At 41.6% G+C, this 20,728-nt stretch overlaps 1 protein-coding gene across 8 annotated transcripts in view; it reads right to left on the reverse strand.

Annotated features, from left to right (window-relative positions):
- Positions 1-20,728, reverse strand: part of enox2 (ecto-NOX disulfide-thiol exchanger 2) — a 186,065-nt gene that overhangs the window by 37,022 nt on the left and 128,315 nt on the right. For all 8 annotated transcript variants that reach the window (XM_037078225.1, XM_037078223.1, XM_037078219.1 and 5 more), the window contains one exon: positions 7,206-7,361. In XM_037078225.1, coding sequence (XP_036934120.1) covers positions 7,206-7,361 — 156 coding nt within the window. The remainder of the gene's footprint in view (positions 1-7,205; positions 7,362-20,728) is intronic.

Genomic DNA, 20,728 nt, shown 5'->3' on the forward strand with positions numbered 1-20,728 from the left:
CATCATTTCATTTTGGGTTACTGTTAGAATAGAGTTACAAGTTTTAATGCTCAAATAACGCATACATTTTCTCAGTATGCTGCACTTTATTGCCCCTCTGTCTGCAATGCTCTGTTTTAGCTCCTGTCTCTTTAAGGCCCCTCTTACTGATTACCAAATCTCCTCTGATTGGTCAGCTCGCACAGGCCTGACCCAGCACCACAGACAACAACAGGGCAGCTGTGCTTACGTGACAAAGCAGAAGCGAGGAACAAATTATGCAAATGTGTGACTCTGTGACGTAGTGTGATGTCACAAAGTCACAGAGTTAAAGGCAGGGGACGACATGGGCGAGGCGTTTCAGGAGCAGTGTTTTCTGTGGGAGAGATGAGCTTCTGTGGGTGCAGACTCTGACACTTTTAACTGTTAGATAAAATCTAAATTTACATCTTATTCTTTTTCACTCCAACCTTCGATTTCAGCTCAAGATCTTGGTGGTGAAGAAAGAATAAAACACAGCACAAACAACTTGTTTTTCCAGCAGGATGGCTGGACTGCTACACGACTAAGTAAGCAGCACTGCAATTTGAGAGGACATAAGAATTGACTTGCTATCGCTGCTTCACATTCGGTCGAGCCAGCTGTCGTTAGGGCCCCTATTAAGGACGCCTCCTAACAGTGTGAGCGTAAATAAAACAACCGTCCTACTGGAATACGTATTCTACAAAAAGAAAAATATTTATGGGGTGTCAGCAGTGAAAACACAACGATCCAAAGTCAGAGTCTTCTCCTGGCTAAAAAGATTTATCAGCTCATAATCCCCCTGCTGTCGGAACTCCTTGTACTCTCATGAAGTACTCTGAAGAGTTGCAAAAAAAACTTTCAGTCTCTGAGTCCGAGCCAGCATGGTCTCTCTCTTTTAACTTCTCAGACAGACACCAGCCACCACTGCTCACCCTTCCCTCTGCCTCTGCTTTCCTTTGAATGTGACCGGTAAAGCAAAAACATTGACTGAAGTTTCAGTGCTTGACCTCCATAGTTGGCAGATCAAACCAGTTTTGAGTTGAGATGGGAAGATGAAGTGGAGGAGGTGCCGAAAAAGCTTGCGGTAGCAAGAAAAATCTTTGTTGGCAGGAGCAACAAAGACTTCCAAATTAACTGACCTTTTTGGTCCATAAGTAGCTGACGGTGGTGATGGTGATGATGGGGAGAGCAGCGCGGACAGAGAGAGGAGAACAGGTGCAGTGCAGCAGGAACACAATATGTCATCTTGCAAATTAAATAAAATTTGTTTTGTAGAGCAAACTTTGGGATATTTTGGCTGCAGTTGGATCATTTGTTTGGTGCCAACAACTGTTTTTGCAGATAAATATGCTACCTTCTCTGCTACCTGCTGCGCTACTGAACCCTACTGTTCAGCACATTAGGACACTTTTATGCAAATGTGCACAACATGCTGATGAACTACTCACATGCTGATTGAATAAATACATGATATCATACAATATATATGACAGTCCTGGTGATTGTATTAATCATGCAAATAAAAAAAAAAAAAAGCAAGGTGAACCTGCGGCAGAGAAAAGACAGTGAGAGGAAGCAGCTTTGGCAGGATTCACTGCAGAAATCATAACGTGTGAGTGCCGCTGCCAGACAAAAATCAAATTTTTCGTCCAAATTCCAACTGGATTTGTGCGCCCCGTGGAGTAATTGTGAGATGGACACTTCAAGGCAGGCAGTCTTAAAATACAGAAAGTTTCTCTGAGAGGACGACGGAGAAACCACATTATTAACAGGTTATGAAGACAATGTATTTGAAGTGTTTGAAACTACTTTATATTCTAAGATAATTGAAAATATTGTGCATGGTGCATGAACATGCAGCAGATGGCAGCTCCTCCAGATGTCATTACTTTTTAGTTTTTATAACTGTCATTTTTTTTGCTTTTATTAGTAAGTATTACCTACAGCGTGTCAGAAATACTTTTCATTTAGGCGTGCTGCTGAAAACTGCACACTGGTGTATTAGATTGATTTATAATGGGCAAGAATTTCCATTTTTCTGGACACTTGGTTATTGATTTTCAGTATCTGGAGCCATTACGACTCACTGGCTGACTAATAAGCCGGTTGATGTGTTTTCATTCGGACATGTTATTTTGGATAAATACAGAAGCTTCTGTAAAGCAAACACACGGCTGATTCTCAGTCCAGCTCCGTCCCACAGGCCTGCTGCCTGCGTGGCCACCCACTGGTCTGCTACACTAACAACAGGTCATCACCATCCATCACTTCGACTGGCTAAACACCTTTTTATGGCCTGAGGGGCTGCCACGGGGAGGAGGCTTCAACTCTCGCAGGACTGTTACTCGGAAGATAAAGTGCATTTACACAAGCCGGTAAACGTATTTAGTTCATTCACGTCACACATGAACAAACAGCAGGCGTGGAGCTGCTCGCATGAGGATTCATCAAACAGAGAAACAGACAACATTGTCTGTAAACACGCCGCCGGTTCTGCCTCGTCTGTTACTGGAATTTTTTCAGTTAAAAAACTACTTTTAAAAGTTAGAACTTGTTACTGGAAAGACTGAACAAACACTCATGGCATCACAAAGATTCACATGTTGACCCTCGGCATGACCGCACTGGTTTACTGAGAAGCGATAATACTGAGAGAATAAAGATTTTTCAATTTAAAAAAAAAAGATAATTAACTGATGATTGAGATGAAAACAATGTATTTTACTCAAGGGCAGCCCTACAGACATCTTTATTATCGAAACAAACTGATCGTAACGTCCTGTAACATCTGTCTTCATTTGAGCCGAGTGTGTATATCTGTGAATATATAAAACCCTCCACACACTACTAGAGCTCAAAAGGACACATTTCATCTCTCCTTAATATGAAATATTTCTCCCCGACTGCCTTCGGAAGTTCGAAAGAGCAAGAGACAGACGAAATAACAGTTTGATTTTAAATTTGATTGTCAGAGAGAGTCCACGGGTCCAAAGGTTGAGCGCAGAGTTTCTGAAACCATTTAGAAAGAGAAAAAAAAGGCACCGCCACCATTTCAGATGAAGTGGGCGAGCGGCGAGGAGGAGAAGGTGAAATATGTGTTAAGGCTGAATGTGGAGGGTCGCGACGAGAAGAAAAGAGCCTGATGAGGACGCACGCTGACGGTAAAGGTCAGGTGACAGTCTGCTGTTGCTCAGTTACAGGTCAGTGAGAGGGGATGCTGCTCGAGTGTGTGCAACTTAGAGGGTAATGAGTACTTGTGATGGACACCATGGACAAACCTTTAGATCTGCAACAAGTCTGAATGCATCAATGCTCGATTCCCTTTTGCTTTTCTCACACTGTGTCAAACCATCTGCATCCTGAACACATCTGCAGGTTCACAGCAATACTTCTGCAAACGGATCTCTGAGCGTTACTCATCATGGCATGAACATTTCTTTCACGTCACAAGTTCTTAATCTCTTAATGATAATAATTCATCCTCACAACAACAGATCTTCTTTACAACATGCAGCATGAAATAATGATTCGCCTCCATCATCACTGTTCCCCCCCTCAGCCTTATCTGACGGGGAGCAGACACAGCTTCAGTCAGACAGCTGTTATAACTCGCCTCCACAATAACGCTTATTTTAAAACACGTTTTTTTACTTTTTTTTGATACGATGGGCTTGGCAGATTTTTTTTTTTTTTTTTTTGAACAAGTAACTTGTCAAACAGCTTATTTCCAGAAATTCCAGACAGAAATTGGTGACATGTGCCTGTTTCTTTTTTTTCAGAGATTGTGTAAGTGTTGTTCTCCTGGGTGGAAAATACACAATAAGGTATTCCATCCATCTACCAACTGTCCACTGCCTGACTGCAGAGGGTTCCCGACACATCCCAGATGTCCTTCTCTCCAGCCATGTCCTTCAGTGCCTTGAGGGGGATCCGGAGGCACTTTCAGTCTGGGTGGAATATATAATCCATTCAGCATTTATTGGGTCAGACCCAGTGTCTCCTTCAAGCTGCACGTGCCTCCCTTCAGTGCCAAATACCGGCAGTTCTACTCCGGATCCGAGTTCCAGACTTCTGATAGTCTGAGCTCCTGAACCTGTACCGGAGGATGAGCCCAGACATCAGGAAGGCAAACCAATTCTGGGTGATTACAACCTCAATTTCCACTGTATACCAACTGGAAAAGTCGGACATTTTGCCTTGAGGCTCAGCTCACACATCAATTCACCTGTCTGGATGTGTATACCTGCTGTGATGTCAACCACCTGAGTTAGGAAGAGACAATTTAACGAGAGGAAACAAACCACTTACGACATGCTGAATAGAAAAGTCTGTAATGCCAGAGATGGTGTTTGTATGACAGGCATCCTCCCCTCTTCCCCACAGAAACCAATCATCTACTTATTTGCAGCCACAAACCAGTAAACATATCAGAAAATTGAGTTGTGCCAGTCAGATTCACAGATGCACGGGTTTACCAAGAAAGGTGGGGTCACCTAAACATTAGACATGAAACTCATATTTGTTCAAGCGCTCTGGCAGGATGTAGTAAATAAACCTTATTTCAGGTTGTGTTTTTATGTCTCAGTAAGCACTGAAAGTTCAAGAAGTTATGAATCTCTACTTTAAATTAATTTAGATAGGGGCCTGGTCTTGTTAGCCCAACATGACCGTCTGAGGGAGATGCCAATATGGCAGCCAAGTGGCATTAAAAGGCATTATGGTTCTTGCCCATCTTGTTTTTTGGTAGCCAGAAACAATAAGGAATGGAATTGCAGTAGTTGTAACTCATCGGTCATATTATCAGCTCTGACCACTGAGTATCTGGATCTCATTCTCCATCTTCATCTCATTTGGTTGCAGCCCTCATCGACATTTTTTTTTTTTTTTGACACATTAAGCTGCAAACCACCACAGGACAGCACATGCTGGTGGTCATCGCCCAATAAGAATCAAGAAGTCTATTTAATCACGAACAGACTGATTGTGATACAATCCACAATCTTGCAAGATACACCCATCTGTATAAGTCTTTGATTTGCTTTAAGTCGGCCCCTCGCCTGGGACCAATTTGTCTTTAGACACGGTACCAGGAGCTGCTGGCCCCAACAACACGACTCCCAGGGTTTAGTAGCTTAAGTGTACAATGTAGAGCTGAATCTTTCGGAGTTACTTGACTTTCATGAGAAAAATCAAGGCCAGGCAGCTTTCCTTGAGATGTCTGCCTATTCACAATACTTGGCTAAGAGATTAACTTCTTTCTGGGGGGACTGAAATAGGTGACAGGCGAGAAGATCTTAGGCAGAGATGGGGATCAAAAAAGGCGACTGAAGAGTAACTGGGACCAAGTACAAAGGAGAGCAGAAAGGTAAGTGTGATAACGACAAGAGTCCACAATGAAGTGTTGTGTCCATGTGTGAGTCAGGTTAAAACAACTTCAGATTTTGGGGCACACATATTCTTAGACAACAGTACATTAGGCTGTTTATGCATCCGGGCTACAAACAAACACAGAGAAAAGTTGCATTTTAATTGTAGAGTAATTGTGACGGGCTTTAATGTTGTTCTGTAAATGCTGAACGAGCTGATCTCACACAGCCTCTGGGATTTATATGTGCACTGAGCACCTAGTTCACTTCCCCCTGTTACACGTTTAATCAGCTCTTTCCCAGAGCACCACGCTGTGATAGTTTACTGTGAGCCATAATACACACAGCAGATAAACAACAGGTGAAAGAACGCTATTTACCTAAGAGACTACAAGAGTGTGGGGTTTGTTTTGTGATAGGATCGTAAACTCCCAGGCTGCGATGGCAGCGAGGAGGCTTTTTGTTTTAGTTCACCTTGAAGATGACTTGTTAGACTTGTTTGAATAAAGTTCCCAGGCAGAAACTTTTTTTTTTTTTTTTTTTTTTTCCCCCGTAGCAGGAAATCTGAAAAGCGAAGGTGGGATCAAGCGAAGCGCCCGCTACCTCTGTTCTAACTCCAGATAATTGGATGGCAGACGAGAGAAAACGTAAACAACCGCGTGTGCAGCGCGTCTCTAGTCGGATTACATAAAGCGACTGGGAATGTTTGTTGTGTGAATTTGGATACGGCACATGGTGATCACGTTAATGGTTGGGCTGGAAGAAGAAGTAAAAAGAAAACAGAAAAGGAACAACACAGATGATCAACTCTTTACTCAGGCACTGTTGACTGATGTCTCATAATGGAAAACCAAGTCAGAACAAAATGTATATAAAGATTCTTTAGTCGGACATTAAAAAAAAATCGTGACTGTTCACAGAGATGTAAAATCTAAATAAATATGTATGACTTCAGCCATTACCACACTTGTACTACGTATCAATTTTTTTCTTGCATTCATTGAAAATGAAGCAGAACTTCTGGGATAAGCTGTAAAACAATTACTTAAAGGATTCAAAAGATCAACAACATTACTTCCCAGTTAATGCAGGTAATAACTGAAATTTGTTTATATGTTTGTCGATCAAAAGAAAATGGAAGTAAACTTTTAATATTCAAAATGAAGGAATGATTCATTTAAAGCTAAAACGTTAGCAGATGGTTTTCTAAGACTTCTATGATAGTATGTTAGATCTGCGATTATCAATTGATTGTTGATAAGTTGTTAACAATTAATTGGCAACAGTTTTGGTTCGAGGAGTCAAACCAAAGCATGTTTTTGTTTCTTTACTCTTCTGAATATCTGAATATCTTTGGGTTGTGGACAAAACAAGACATCTGAGGACGTCATTTCAGGCTTTGGACATGACGATCGTCTTTTTTCACCATTTTCTGACATTTTATAGACCAAACAACGGATTGATTAATTGGAAAAATAATCCACAGGCTAATCAACACGGAAAATAATTGTTTATTGTTATAGTACAGTGGATATCTGAGGATTGAATGCTGAAAACAAGCAAAATTCAAAAATGTCACTTTAGGAAATAGTGAAAAAAAAAAAATAAAAATCACTTATCGGTGAAATACATACTCGAGATAACTTGAGAACCGACAGACCTGAGAGCAAATAAATCCTTTTCGTGACAACTGAGCGACTCCATCTGCTGAGGGAAGGTTCTCAGATGTGGTTTAAAGCTTTTGAAACAACAAGTTACTCAGACCCCGGGATGATTTGTGGTTTGTCTACAGTGCGTGGGCTCACAGTACATAATCAGCATGATATTATGACTTACTGGGGTTGGGAGGAAACAGGGTGCAGCTCTTGCAGTGGATGATCTCCTTAACAAGTGGCACATCCTGGGAGAGGGGGGCGGGCACCATACTGAGGCCAGGCATCATTGGATTCAGGGGGGTAATTCCAGCCATCATGCCGAGGTTTGGATCAAAATCTGGAGGCAGAAGAGAAATAAGAATGAGATTCATGGAAAAGAAGCAACTCCTACACAGCAACGTTTAAACACGGACTTGTTTTCAACCAGATAACCTTTGGTCGGGTTTCACTGCAGCCCAGTTCCATGTTGTGCACCTATTCCCAGAGTGATTCTTCCATCAACGAGAGTGACACACGAGAGTGACACACAAGCGGCCTACACATAATGGAATACACATCCATTCATGAATAAATCATCTCGTAAACAACATGCATATTTTAAGAAGTTTTTAGTGAGCCACTCTCTCGGTCACTCCCGCTGTTTGAACGATAACCCTATGGATAATGTAAAGAGTTGGGTTCAAAACCAACCTGAGGGAAAAGCTTTATTTACAGTATCGATTTACACCGCAGCGCTGGCATCCGCAGCAAACACGTGTGCTTTTATGTGCGCTATGCGTCCCAGTATGGAGCTTTTTGAAATGGAAATGAAGCTGCCCTCCAGTATGTGCCTCAACATCACCTGCAGAGGATTTGGAGTTGACAATTATGCCGCAGGGTGTGTGATGTTTATGCACCTGTGTATGTGCAAGCGGGAGCGACGCTTGCTTAAACAAATCCTTCGCTAGTGATTATACACATGCTGTAATATATGAGACGTGTAACAAAATAAAACTGACACACCGGCTAAACATTACAGAAGGTGTTTTTTCTGCCTGCAACACCCAGTTGATAAAATAAGTATCATTAAAATGCATCAGTGAAGAAGCAACATAATGAGGAGAATCAGCCATATAGTCTGCTTTTACCGTGATGTCCATGATTTAGATTGACACTGTTGGAGGTGTTAATTATCGAGGTTGCATTTCGCAGAGGTGTTGATCTGGACTGCGTCTTAGAAACCCTCCAACCACTACAAGCTCCATAAAACCTTCCAGGAAAGTTTTATTTTAGAAGCTTCATATGTAGCAGAGCTGTGGCACCGACTGGCGTCACGATTAAATAGTTGTCAGGTGTCAAGAGGCGAGGGAGAGTATTTAATCAGGTTTCTGTAGCTTTTCTAACCTCGATTTTCAATGTGCACAGAACAGTGAAATGCTGTTCAACACTTTCATAATAACCAAATTGTATTGTGCGTTAGTCTTTAATTTGGTAATAGATTTTCATTGCATAACTCTGTTTTTATTCATAAAACTGCGGCTACTCTGCGACCTGCTGGTTAGAGTTGAACATTCAGTTTCTATGTCAACCACAAGAATCTTTTTTATGTATTTCCCAAATGACCTTGTTGAAGTATTATCTGTAGCCTTTCTTACAGCTGTGTCATTCTCTTTGATGAGCTTACTGCTGACCAAGCAGGCCACGAATCACTGCGATGCAGAGCAACGACAACATCCACTTTCTGGTCGACAGCTGGCAGCTGATTTGAACTACAGAGACGTGAAATCATGTGGTTGTTCAGTTTCTCAGCCGTATATACAAAAATAACTGAACAGATTCCTGCTAATCTTGGATGGAAAATGAGTTTCGACCCTGAATATATTCGTCAACGTGCAAGAGTGTGTTTTTTGACGTTTCTTTGTTAAATTCTCAGGCATATTGAGGTAGCTGGTCTCTATGTTGGTAAAGGGGACTGTTGGGGCCTTGGCAGAGGTATGCGCTCTAAACTGAGTGCCATCCTAGTTTCATGATGTTACCTTTCATGACAGTGGCGTCGTCACCATCCTCTCGCTGTTCAGTCCATCACAAGCTCTCTGCCTCTTAAGCTGACAAGAGCAACAACTCCTCAACAACTTATCAGCGATGTGTTACCAATTAGCACGTTAGCTACAGCAGCAGCAGTGCCAAGTTAATCTATAGCAACCTACTTGTTACTGCTGTAAATAATCACAGTCAGAGGTTATAAGAGGTCCAACAGTGCTCTGTGATGGGGGAAATAAGCATGATAAAATAACATTATGTTTATTAATGTTTCACTTACAGTTCATAGCGACATCACCCTCTAACAGAGAATAACAGCAGCGGACATTATGTGGGTTCCGTTACAATCCTGACTAATTTAATCTTCGACAGCAATACATCCACTGAAGGATAAATAATATTTGCAGTTCTACACTATACGCCATTTACTGGAAATGGATACTACATTTTCTTGTAAATGCTTCCCTCTAAATCTGCTGTAAGGAAGAAAATGGATGAATCGGATGACACTCAGTGAAGGAGAATAAAGAAATATGCACATTACAGAAGACTCAGAATAGGTCCCTGGAGCCAGAGAGGGTGTAATAAAGACGCTGGTCTGATAAAACTGGCTGAAGGACAAAAATGAGGAAAGAGAAAACAGAAGCCGCATAGATAAAAGAAAACACACGAGCCAGGTGGACGAAGTTAAAGGGAAATGGATGGAAACTATACGTCAATTGATGACCTCACCATCGGTCTCTAACCAGGTGTCAGACTGAGAGAAACAGGTGATAAGAAGGACCCTAGTTGCCAGGCGATTGATTGCTCCTCCCGCGCGTTAAGGTGACGGAAAAGAAGACGGATAGCGGGAGGGAAGATAAGAAAGTGTGGATGGAAGATGGGGAGGCTGCTGCAATAACCAACCTGAATGCCAAACACTTTTGCATCGGATAAAAAGACCGAGGAAGCAAAACATACACGCCGAGACTTAAACTCGGTGCTGTGGGAGGTGGCGCCGCGGAGGAAAACACTGGGAGAAATATCTTGGAAATAATATTACTGGAAAATATATTTCACTTTCTGTCAGGCCAGGGCTCTTTTGTTCCGGTGGCAAAATTAGAAAACACGCCTAATGAGTTCATATGTTGTTACACTGATGGAAGGCAAACTAGATTTCAGCTCATATGAAGGAAACGATCTGGTTACATCAGGGCATGGCTGGTCCAATTTTGTTGCAGTGCTGCTCATGTTCCCTCTGGAGGGTGTGTGTGTGTGTGTGTGTGTGTGTGTGTGTGTGTGTGTGTGTGTGTGTGTGCGCACGCCAATGTATTTATCATCGTCCATTAAGAGCCCGAGACCTGCAGCAAGCATGCAGCAGAGCCGTGTCTAATAAAGGGGTTTATTTACTTATTCCCAAGGATTCCCAGCTCCACCAGAGTTCTCGTTCTCATATCCAGTTCCGACAATGAAGCCTGAAGACATGTTTCATCTCTACTACATACTATTATTTCCTCCCGCCTTCAGTGCTTCTCATTACAACGTATGATGCAAGTAGACGCTGACGAACGTGGACATCATACTGACAGGCTTCATCTAACGTACGTATTTGTGCAGTTATGCGATGGATTTGCTCTCATGTTCCAGATTTTAAATTTTTTTCTGTGCTGTTCAAAAATTCATCAGAAACATTAAACTGGCAGTTTTGGATTGTGGCAGAAAATAAAAACCCACTTTCTCTGTCATTGCTGCCTCTCACAGCTGCAGCTTTAAGAGGATAACATTGCTTAAAGTTATGGATGTCTTTTAGTACAATCAGTCATAAAACCTCTCATATGACTATATAACAATATAAAAATGGTGGGAAAAAAGCAAATGAGATGGCGCCATTGCCATATCTTGAGGAAACATAGTGTGTTCAGCTGCAAAAGCTTCGTGAGCAATTGCAACCTAAAGGTTATTTCTAAATGCATACATGGTCATGCTTCTTTCTCCTCAGCAGGTATAAAGTAGATTTCTTTCTGTAGATTAATTTTGAGAGATTGGGATAACTTCTTAACTTAAGGGGGAGCTAATGTTACTGGCTGTTTCATGTCTTAAACTTGACATTAGACACAAACGTTAAAGTGATGGCAAGTAAATATATCAGGTGTCAATACATGTCAAATAAATAATTTGTTCAGATTTTAAAGTGTTATCCTGTAAGTTACTCCTGAACTTGCACCTTCAGATCTAACAGAGAGCAGATTCTCCACAAGAGGGAGCAGTGCAGTCAGGTCACTCCTGCTCAACCTGTAGGAGAGGAAAAGTAATGGCAGCAGGGTTGTGGTCGAATGGTCGTGTTTGGACAAAGGAGGTTTCCAACTGAGTCAAAATGACCCGGACAAAAGGTGCTTCCTTCAATGCTTCCTTTCTTATCTAAAGGAGTCCTTGTCTCTAATGAATTCTCATAATGTTTTCTGTCAAGGAAAAGCGTGTATGTAAAGGCACAGGATGTAAATGTTTTTTGCATATTCTAGCACAGCCAAGGACTTCAGATGTGAATAATACTGCCGCTTATGGGTTTAGTCATTTAAACTGCTGGTGCAATCTTAACTCGTGTCATGTGGAGGGGAGGGATGTTTTCTTTTGGCCTTGGAATCCAGGTACTTCAGAGGGAAAATTACTATATAGCTCTCACCTGGGAGTTTAGCTCAATAAAGGTGCATTTGATGTAATGGCAATGTTTTAGGTTTGAAGCTGACCCCGGTCATTTGTTGCCTGTCCCAGTCCATTTTATTTTTTTCTCGGCGGTATAAACCATCACAGTGAAAATGCCACGGTATCAAAAAAAAAAAAAGCCAGGCAGTGGTCCAAAAGTGGCATTACAGGAGATCAATAAGGTTTTGAAATCAATCCTGAATTACATTTGTGGCTGATCATGTGAAGGTAGAATGAGGTTAATAAGCAGGTGCTGCCACTGAGCGTTGGGTTCGCACTTTCATAAATATAGAAAGGAGAAGCAGTCGGGCGGCTCCATTCAGCAACAACTAATCTGTAACGCTGCGGGGCTGAGTGGGTGAGGGGGTCATCGGGGCTCCTACATCACGGTTGTTTCAGCTGATACTACAACAAATCCGAGGGCTTCAAAAGAACGCTGCAACAACAAAGAACCACTGTCCCTCAGTACCTGTTTGACATCAAACACAGCGAGAGGTGAAGCAGCAGCCATCCTACACTGTTGACTCTAAAGGCTGTTGGGACATCGAAGCATCTGGCCAGAAATCCACTCAGTGACGTGTAACTATGTTGAAAGCGGTGAACTATCTGAATATTTGATGTAATCATTTAATAAAACAGATCTAAGTTCAGAACGTGAGCAGTAAAAATCAACGGCAAGCTTTGTTTTACTTTTTTGTCAGTGATATGTCAAGTTCCTTTTGCCGTCTGTTTAATACTTCTACTCCACTGCATGTCTGATGCATCATATTACCTTTTAACTGCATTAATTTAACTTGACAGCAATAGTTGGTATGGTCTGGGACTCATTACTTTTCAGTAGAGCTGCACCAGTTTAATCAATCAGTACTTTTTTCAAAGTCAGAATTGCCCAGATCCTGCTCGTCATTCCCTGCTTTGCTTAATCATATGTGACGGTAATCTGAACACCTTTGGACTGGAAATCCATATCACCTGACACCAGCAACTTTCAGCATTTTATGATATTTTACAGACAAAAAAACAACAACAATTAAATCAAGAAAATTACGTTTACTTACTTACAGGACTCTTGCTGCCAGAAACCTTCTTTCTAATTAAACTTAAACAGCTGCATTTCAACCAGCTTGGTATCACAAACATTAACATATACGCCAATGAAAAATATCAGAGCCCTCCACTATTTTGCTGGCAAAAATCTACCGAAATAATCTGGCAGTTTGTACGTTTTGTAAGTGCACATCCACGGACACAAAGAGTTTAGCTGGCTCTCACTGAACCCTCTTCAGACTGTCTTAAATAGACAGCTCTGATAAACTATGAAGATTATGTTACTACACTGCCAATCCCATTTCTAAAATGCTTCCAGAGACGTATTTTAGCATATTGTTTTAGCTGCAATAGGGAAAGATCACAGTAACCAGGGAGTTTCTGTCATATTGTTTTCTGTACTGTGAGAATAAAGGTTAAAAAGAGGCATAAAAACACAGAACAAACAAGCCAGTGCTGATCAAATATGAACCACAATCCTGGTGATTGTCTACTTCATATTTTCTCTGACTTCCTCAGTCATGTAGCACCAATTTAAAAAAAAAAACCATTTGGGTCTCTCTACTGCAGAGACAGCCCAGATTTACTCAAGGGCCATCTTTCCAGCAGTGGAGTACTTCTTAAAGGAAATGATCTGAATACTTTCACTGCTGCCTATAATCTATTGTGGCAAAGGGAAAAGTGAACGGTTAGAAATAAGTATATAGTGTGTGTCTAAGCTACGAGAGCCAAGGCAGTGGGTTCAGGCACAAACAATAGTGGGCCTGAAAATATCTTCAGATTTATTTAAATTTAGTTCAACAGAGAGAGACCCTTCTGAATACCTAAGCGCTGTGGGTGTAGGTATTATAACCGCACAATGGATTGATACTTCATTTTCAATGAAAACACTGGAGAGTAGCACACGCTGAATAATGAGAACACGATTGGACACTGAATAGTTCTATGAGACCATTACTGAGGTTTAATTTATTCCACCAGTAAACCAGACGAATGGTAATTTAGAGACCAACCTGGGATGGATTAGAAAAAGGAGAGATAGGCTCACGAAGGGGAGCTTTCTTCAGTTGTACAAATGGGCACGGATGACTCTGGCGGTAAAGTGCTTGAGAAAGCCAGAATGATTAATCCATTACTTAATTAGCAGATCAACAGAAACACATTTCAACCCTGCTCAATTAAACACTGGCGTCATAATTTAAGCAGCTTCTCATATGTGACTATCAGGGTTTTCTTTTAGAAAATTAAACTCACTATCTTTGAGTTTTTGGTTGAGCAAAAAAACCCCCAAAAACCCCAGTTTAAAACACGTCACCTTGGCCTTCGCTTGTCATTTAATATTTTACAGGTTAAATAACTATTCAAGAAAATAAATCAACTGCAAATCAATTAGTTTCTCTTGCATTTGTCAGAGGAGGACCGAGGTATGGTCGGCTTAAAATAACTGCGTTGGTTGCAACGTTTACAGATGGAGATGGGACGACTTCCAGTGAAACACAGCAAGTTTTGGTCACCACAGAAATGGCCAGAAATAACTTCAGGTGTCCTTAAAAATATTTGAAATGTGGCCGGCCCATCAGCAGCCCTGTTGGCAGTAATAACTCCACCACCATCCCCCCATCTCTCAAGGTGAAAGTCAACTAATATGCATATATTAGAAATGTAATATGCAACGTTTGCTGGATATCAACCTTGGACGATTCTGCGGTTTGTAGAAAGCTGCAGACATTAAATCCTCAGCTGCAGTTTGTTTGAAAAGAAACAATATACTCAGGCAATAAATGATGCACATTAAACAGTGTTACTGAGATACAGAATGCACCACTTGCCAACATGCTGTCCATTCAATGACGGAAAGAAGGAGAGCAGAAACTTCAAGGAGAGATTTAGAGCGCACAAGGGTTCTCTTGAAGAAGATCAACAATAGAAACCCGCGGCTGGGTTCACCCCCACATGGCTGCACCTCTGTCTGATCCTTTTTCCCATGCTTGTTTGAATCCTCATTCTCTTTCATGTCCGAAAACCAAATTCACAAACATCTCTCCCCTGCTGACTCCCTGTCCTTGTACAGTAAGAGCTGTGCGACTGGACGTGCACACAAACCTGCAGAGTACCTCTATTTCCTCTGCATTACGACCTTTTCACGTTAAACAATCCATTTCCTAGAGGTTTGTTCAAGGTAATTACACTGGGAGCTGCCCATCAATCAGCAGGTGCTGAAGAGAGACATAAAAAAAAAAAAAGAAGACATTTGATTTTGTGAAGCTGCTGGCTATTAATGTCATCCTCCTCTCCCCTTCCTGTCTCTCTCCCCTCTCATTTCCAGGGTAAACGTCCCTTCCAGCAGTCAGGGCTGGGGGGTTGGGGGTCGGAGGGAACGAGGCATGCTGGATAATATTCTCTAATGAGGCGAGCTAGCCACGCCACCTGGAACCCTACCAGTGGCTGAAATCTGCCTCTCTTAAAGTCTGCCAAGAGTCACCCTCTTGCATTTTCATACGAACATCTCCCGACTGACTTCAGTTCTCTTGCAGGAGCACTTTTCTTACAGGACTGAAGAGAAAAAAAAAACCCTTCTCCCTCCCCGTTTCTAAACGTCCCTCCATCTGCTTATGCCATTACATCTAAATAAGAATCTGCTTCCTTATGTCGCCCAAAAAAAAAAAAAAAAAAAATCAGTCTGCTTTATCTGACACCTCCATAGTCAGATCTCCATGACGAATCCAGCTTTTAGAAAACATAGCCTATAATCTAATACAGCTGCTATGGATCGAGGGAACTGTCAGAAAGTCCCATTTCTGCAGCCCTATTTTTCCTCCCTAGACATACTGTATATCCAAAGTATATCCACTCTGTCCACCCACACGCAGCCAAAAACCTCTGGCATCCTACCAGTGCAGCTCCTGAGCAGTCAGCAGAAAGGGACACGACACTCAGTCCAAGGATTGGAAAACGCTTACGGCAAAGGAACGACTGTCTGCCAATGTATTTCCTGATGTTAATCCAGGTGAGCTAATGTGTGAAAATGAGAGGACCCCGGATTCATCTCTTGTGGGGGGGGTCTGGTGCCCTCCAAATTCAGAAGAGAAGCACTGTTTAGATGATTAGTTATGAGCCATGACACTAAATTATTCTGCTGTGGGTTTGTGTGTGTGTGTGTGTGCACAATAGTGGAGGGGTTTGCTGCAACTGTAGGGAAGGGATGAGGACTGAGTGGGAAGCAGCAAACAAAGGAGTGGTTGTTTATTCAAGGAACAGTCGTCTGTCCCTAGAGCCCGCTTTATCTATTCTCCAGGGTCAGTTTGTGTGTGTGTGTGTGTGTGTGTTGTCTAAATTAATTCAAATAACTTTGCAAATACATGTGAGTTAAAAGACTAAATGGCTTTTCGTTTTGGTGGAGAATGTGTGTGGATTTTATTTATTTATTTTTTTTTTGTGGGGTCCCAAACCCTGAAGCTTCGCTCTCCATGTGGGGTCTGATGGCTTAATGCTGGATCCCACAACATAAAGCCTCACATTTCAGTGTGTAGATGATTGTTTTTTTTAAATTTGTTTGTGGGCTTCCAAACCCAGGGGCCCAATTATGGTGCAGGGTCTGAAATCTTTGTGAGAACCAAATAGAAAGACTTGGGCTTGAAGGTGAGGTCAAGGTTCAAGGAACTTAATTTAAATCTAAATCCCTACAAGTGAAGAAAACAAGGATGTGTTTGTTATTGCCACACATTTTCCTTTTTTCCTCAATGAGCAGCTTCGAGTCAGAAAGGAAGAAAATGGAAATGGCTAATCAAACGCATCATCCCTGTGACAAAAAGACATCTGTTATTATCGGAGAAGCCTATTATGCCTCAAATGTCTTGCAGGGACTAGACCGCAGTGCAGTTTATTTGTTTGCAAAATACACTTAGCTTTCAAGGTCAGACGAACACGAGAATGAACAATATTTGCACTAAGCCTCACTGAAGAATTAACAATTATTTTCATACTTCAAGTAATCTATTGGTTACTTTTCTTGATTAATCGATTAGGTGTCTGATCTGTAAAATGTCGGAATATATAGCTGCATACCCCTCGAGAAAGAAAATGTATTGATTGGGGAATAAAAAGATTTTTTTTATTTGCAAGAAACAGAAAATCTTCCATCACACCTGATTGACCCCTGTTTAATATTTTACTACATTTACTGCTTGATCTTACGATGTTTGAGATGAGATGAGTCTCCCAATGTTTGGCCTCATCTTGTTTGTTTTTAATGTGTGAAAGTTGATGTTATTTTGTTGTGCTGACTGTTTATTACATCATGTAAATATGTATGTACGTCTATTTCTTCCCTCCCTTTAATTTTATTGCATATTTTTTGCTATTGTTCTGGTTATAGTAATATGTTTCTGTTTTTGTAATATTATGTCGCTGCTGTGACAAACAGATTTCCCCGTCTGCGGGACATTAAAGGATTTCTGATTCTGATTCTGATTGTCTTGTTGATTTTGTACTGTCACCTGCTGGTTATATGCTGTCTGTTTACAGGTATTGGAGAAGCAATACAGTGTATACTAAAATACTAGAAAATGTTGAAAAAGAGGTTGATCAGTATATCAAAATAGTAAAGGATTGATTCAAGAGTTGGCAACTATTCAATAAAGTTAAATGCTTCATACTCTCAACACTTCAGGTCTCCAAAAAAATCATCCAAATTTAACAATTTGGTAGGAAAAAAACAAACAAACCTGAGATCAGAACCTGTATTGAGGACTTTAAGAGCCCTTTTCTAAACAAATGCCACAGTTTTAAAAAATAAATAAATAAAGAAGTCACTGCTTCGTTTTGAGATAAAAAACATTGGGAACCATCGGTGGAGTCTTTCAATCAAAGCCAAATGTACTGAAGAACTAGCTTAATGTCCAGGAACAGTGATACAATGCATACAGTCAAGTGTCTTCTGTAATAAAAATCCATCTTGGGAGGTCTGTGTTTTGAAAGGAATATAGAGGAGGAACTCTATAGCTTCCCATCTGCTTCCACTTATGGCCTGGATGTGCTAGAGAGAGAACATTGATGAGGGCTGGAGAAACACACGGTGAACACTCCTGGAAAAGGATCTTTTCTCGGTCTCTGTTAAATGTCAAATATGTTAAAACCAGATGTTGATTCCTGCTGTTGAAATTTCTGTTCCATTCTCACACCATATCTGGGATTTTACTTACCAGGTTTTTGGGCCTGACATGATTTTTTTCCCCCATGTACTGTTTATGACAGAAGACACATTTAGAGCACCTGAGGAGCCATTTTGCTGGCTGTCGTAGTCTGGCTAATCAACAGATTCATGTCATCAGTGATGGTGCTAATGGTGGAATTCATTCAAAGGTAACCAGATCCACTTCTAACCAGACTCCATGTCATTTCTGGTACCAAAACAAGACAAACTCATTGATCATTCACCATGATTTTCGGTGACCAGAGGAAAATTCTGCTGTCAAAATCTGCCCCTTTTCAGGTTTTTCCAAAACTGTTAGAAGCCACCTGAATTTGAACAGACGGTCACCATAATATTTACACTTGTTTTACTTAATCAACTGTGTTGCGTTCCCCACTGGGCCAATGTATTACGTGGGCTCTATACTCACTCTGCAGAATGGCACCAAATCACTACAACAGACACAGATAATGAACAGTGCAATCATAACAATAAAAACCAGCAGCTCTAACTGCAGCTGCGGTTATTACGAGGGAAGAAAACCACAGTCGATACACAACCCTGTTACTCCAGAGATATGCCAGATCCCTTCAACCCCTGAAACATATGGGTCATATATTCCTTCCGTTCAGCTCCTCACCTCACCCAGTCTGGGTCTCATTTGTTCCAAGAACTCTGTGTTCCTCCTCTCATCTGAACAGCTTAAAGCTACTCTACCAACCAGGTAACTGTGGCTGTCATTATGACTGAAGAGAAAGGCATTTCTGCCACAAAAATGGCTAGTGAGTGTTATGATTTTGTGCCCCGCTTCCAAAGTGCACGAAGAAGTGAAAAAGACTGAAAAGGTCAAAAATCCATTGGCAGAGAACTTTACTGTCAGACTGACGCAATTCAGCTCATGGCCTTCATCAGAGTTTTTAACTTGTTTATCACTCTTTATTATCAATCCTGTCTTTTGACCCTTCCCCCTCATGCCCTACCTCACTTGCTTGGCACCCTGAGCGGGGACATTTCACTTCATACTATGGCTCATGACTTTATTGGACTAAGTACATTAATGACCTGAGTCAAGGAGGTTATTTTGCACCTGTCAAGTTGGTCGGTTACATAGAAACTACTGAGCGGATTTCCCATAAAACTTGGATGGTGGATGAGTCTCAACCCAGAACTGACCCCAATAACGTTTGGTACAGAAAGTCAAGGAGGTTTCTGCCAACTTTCACAACTGAGTCAGTAACTGTTGCTGACATTGATCTATACAAATCACGCCAGTTTTATTTTCACAGCCACAAACACAAAATTTGCCTCAGAGGGCTTTACAGTCGTTCCAAAGACAAAACCCTCTATCCTTAGATCATTTATTCAGATGATTCAAGGACATCCGACATAAATGAATGTAAATCAGAAAAGACATCAAGAAACTTCGAGGTGCCACCGAACTCCAGTAGGAGCTTCACCACTAAATCTCCTCTCAACACCACACAGTGAATACAAACTTCCTGACTCCCGCCGATGGCCTCAGTCCAATCTCTCCCTCTATCCAAACACTTCATTTATACAAACATGTAATAATAACTTTCTAATGTACACAACCTCTGCCCGGTCCATCTATAGAAATAAAACTGTCATCATTGGAGACTTTGTGAGGGTGCACTCGGATGAAGGCTCTGCCCACAATGGTCTGTTGATCCAGCTGTCTGTCTGGATAAATCCACTTGGCTGGAGGCAGGGAAAGACTTGGTGGTGAAGAGACACATTCCAGGCTCACAGTGGATGAAACAGAGGCAAACTCTAATGTGTAATGAAAGCACTCCGGCACAGGCAGTCTCGTGTAATGAATTAGCTCAAAACCGACGCTTAAAAAACCCACTTAAACCTTCATGCAAGAAGAATACGACCAGTCATACACGTGCATGGACACGCTGTAAGATCAAATTGCAAAGAGAGTGACACTGAATTCCCCCCCACTGTTGTTTAGAGGTGAAACAAAAGATGATGTTCAGTCATGATGGGGAATCGATAACTAATCCACCTGGAGCACTTGAAAGGCACGAGGTGCTTTGGGGACAAGCTCTGCGTGACAGTGTAAGACCGTGTGACATCATGAGAAAGCATGTGCCTGGAGCTTTGTGCTCAGAGGATTTCATAGGGAACTGAACTGGTGTGAAGGGAGAATGACAAAAAGCAAGATAAGAGTCACGATGATGCCATGTGGCAGAAATCTACAGGGGATTTTAATCAACGACCACTTGTGTCTTAAGGCGCATATTGAACATGTTACGCTTCTGAGCATGAAATGGAAATTGGTGGCCTCGTGGACCTCGTTGCCTGTTATTACCTCTGCCGAGGAGATTATGTTTTTGCACACGTCCGTTGGCTGGTTGGGTTTGTTTACTTCTACCATTACCTACAAAATGGATTTCCACCTAACTTGGATGCAGGGTCACAGCCCAAAAACAGACCTCATTATCTCTCAGTGCGGATCCAGATGAAGGACAAAGGTTAAGTCTTGGCGGAGGTACGCGCTCTACTGTCTCTGTTCATTGTCTTCACATGCTGGGTAGCATTTATCATAGGCCACCTGAGATTCATTAAAAACTGCAGTTACCGTACTCCTCATTGTATTGTAGACAAAAGTGAACTGGTCTGCTTTATGTGCACAACACCTCAAACGATGATAGCTTTTTATTTACAGAGCCATTCTTGGCAAACTTCACATTTACTCAGCTTCTCTCTTAAACTTGAAATATGGAAATGAATCCTCCCTC

The sequence above is a fragment of the Acanthopagrus latus genome, chromosome 18, assembly GCF_904848185.1.
Source record: "Acanthopagrus latus isolate v.2019 chromosome 18, fAcaLat1.1, whole genome shotgun sequence".
In the NCBI taxonomy this organism is placed as follows: domain Eukaryota; kingdom Metazoa; phylum Chordata; class Actinopteri; order Spariformes; family Sparidae; genus Acanthopagrus; species Acanthopagrus latus.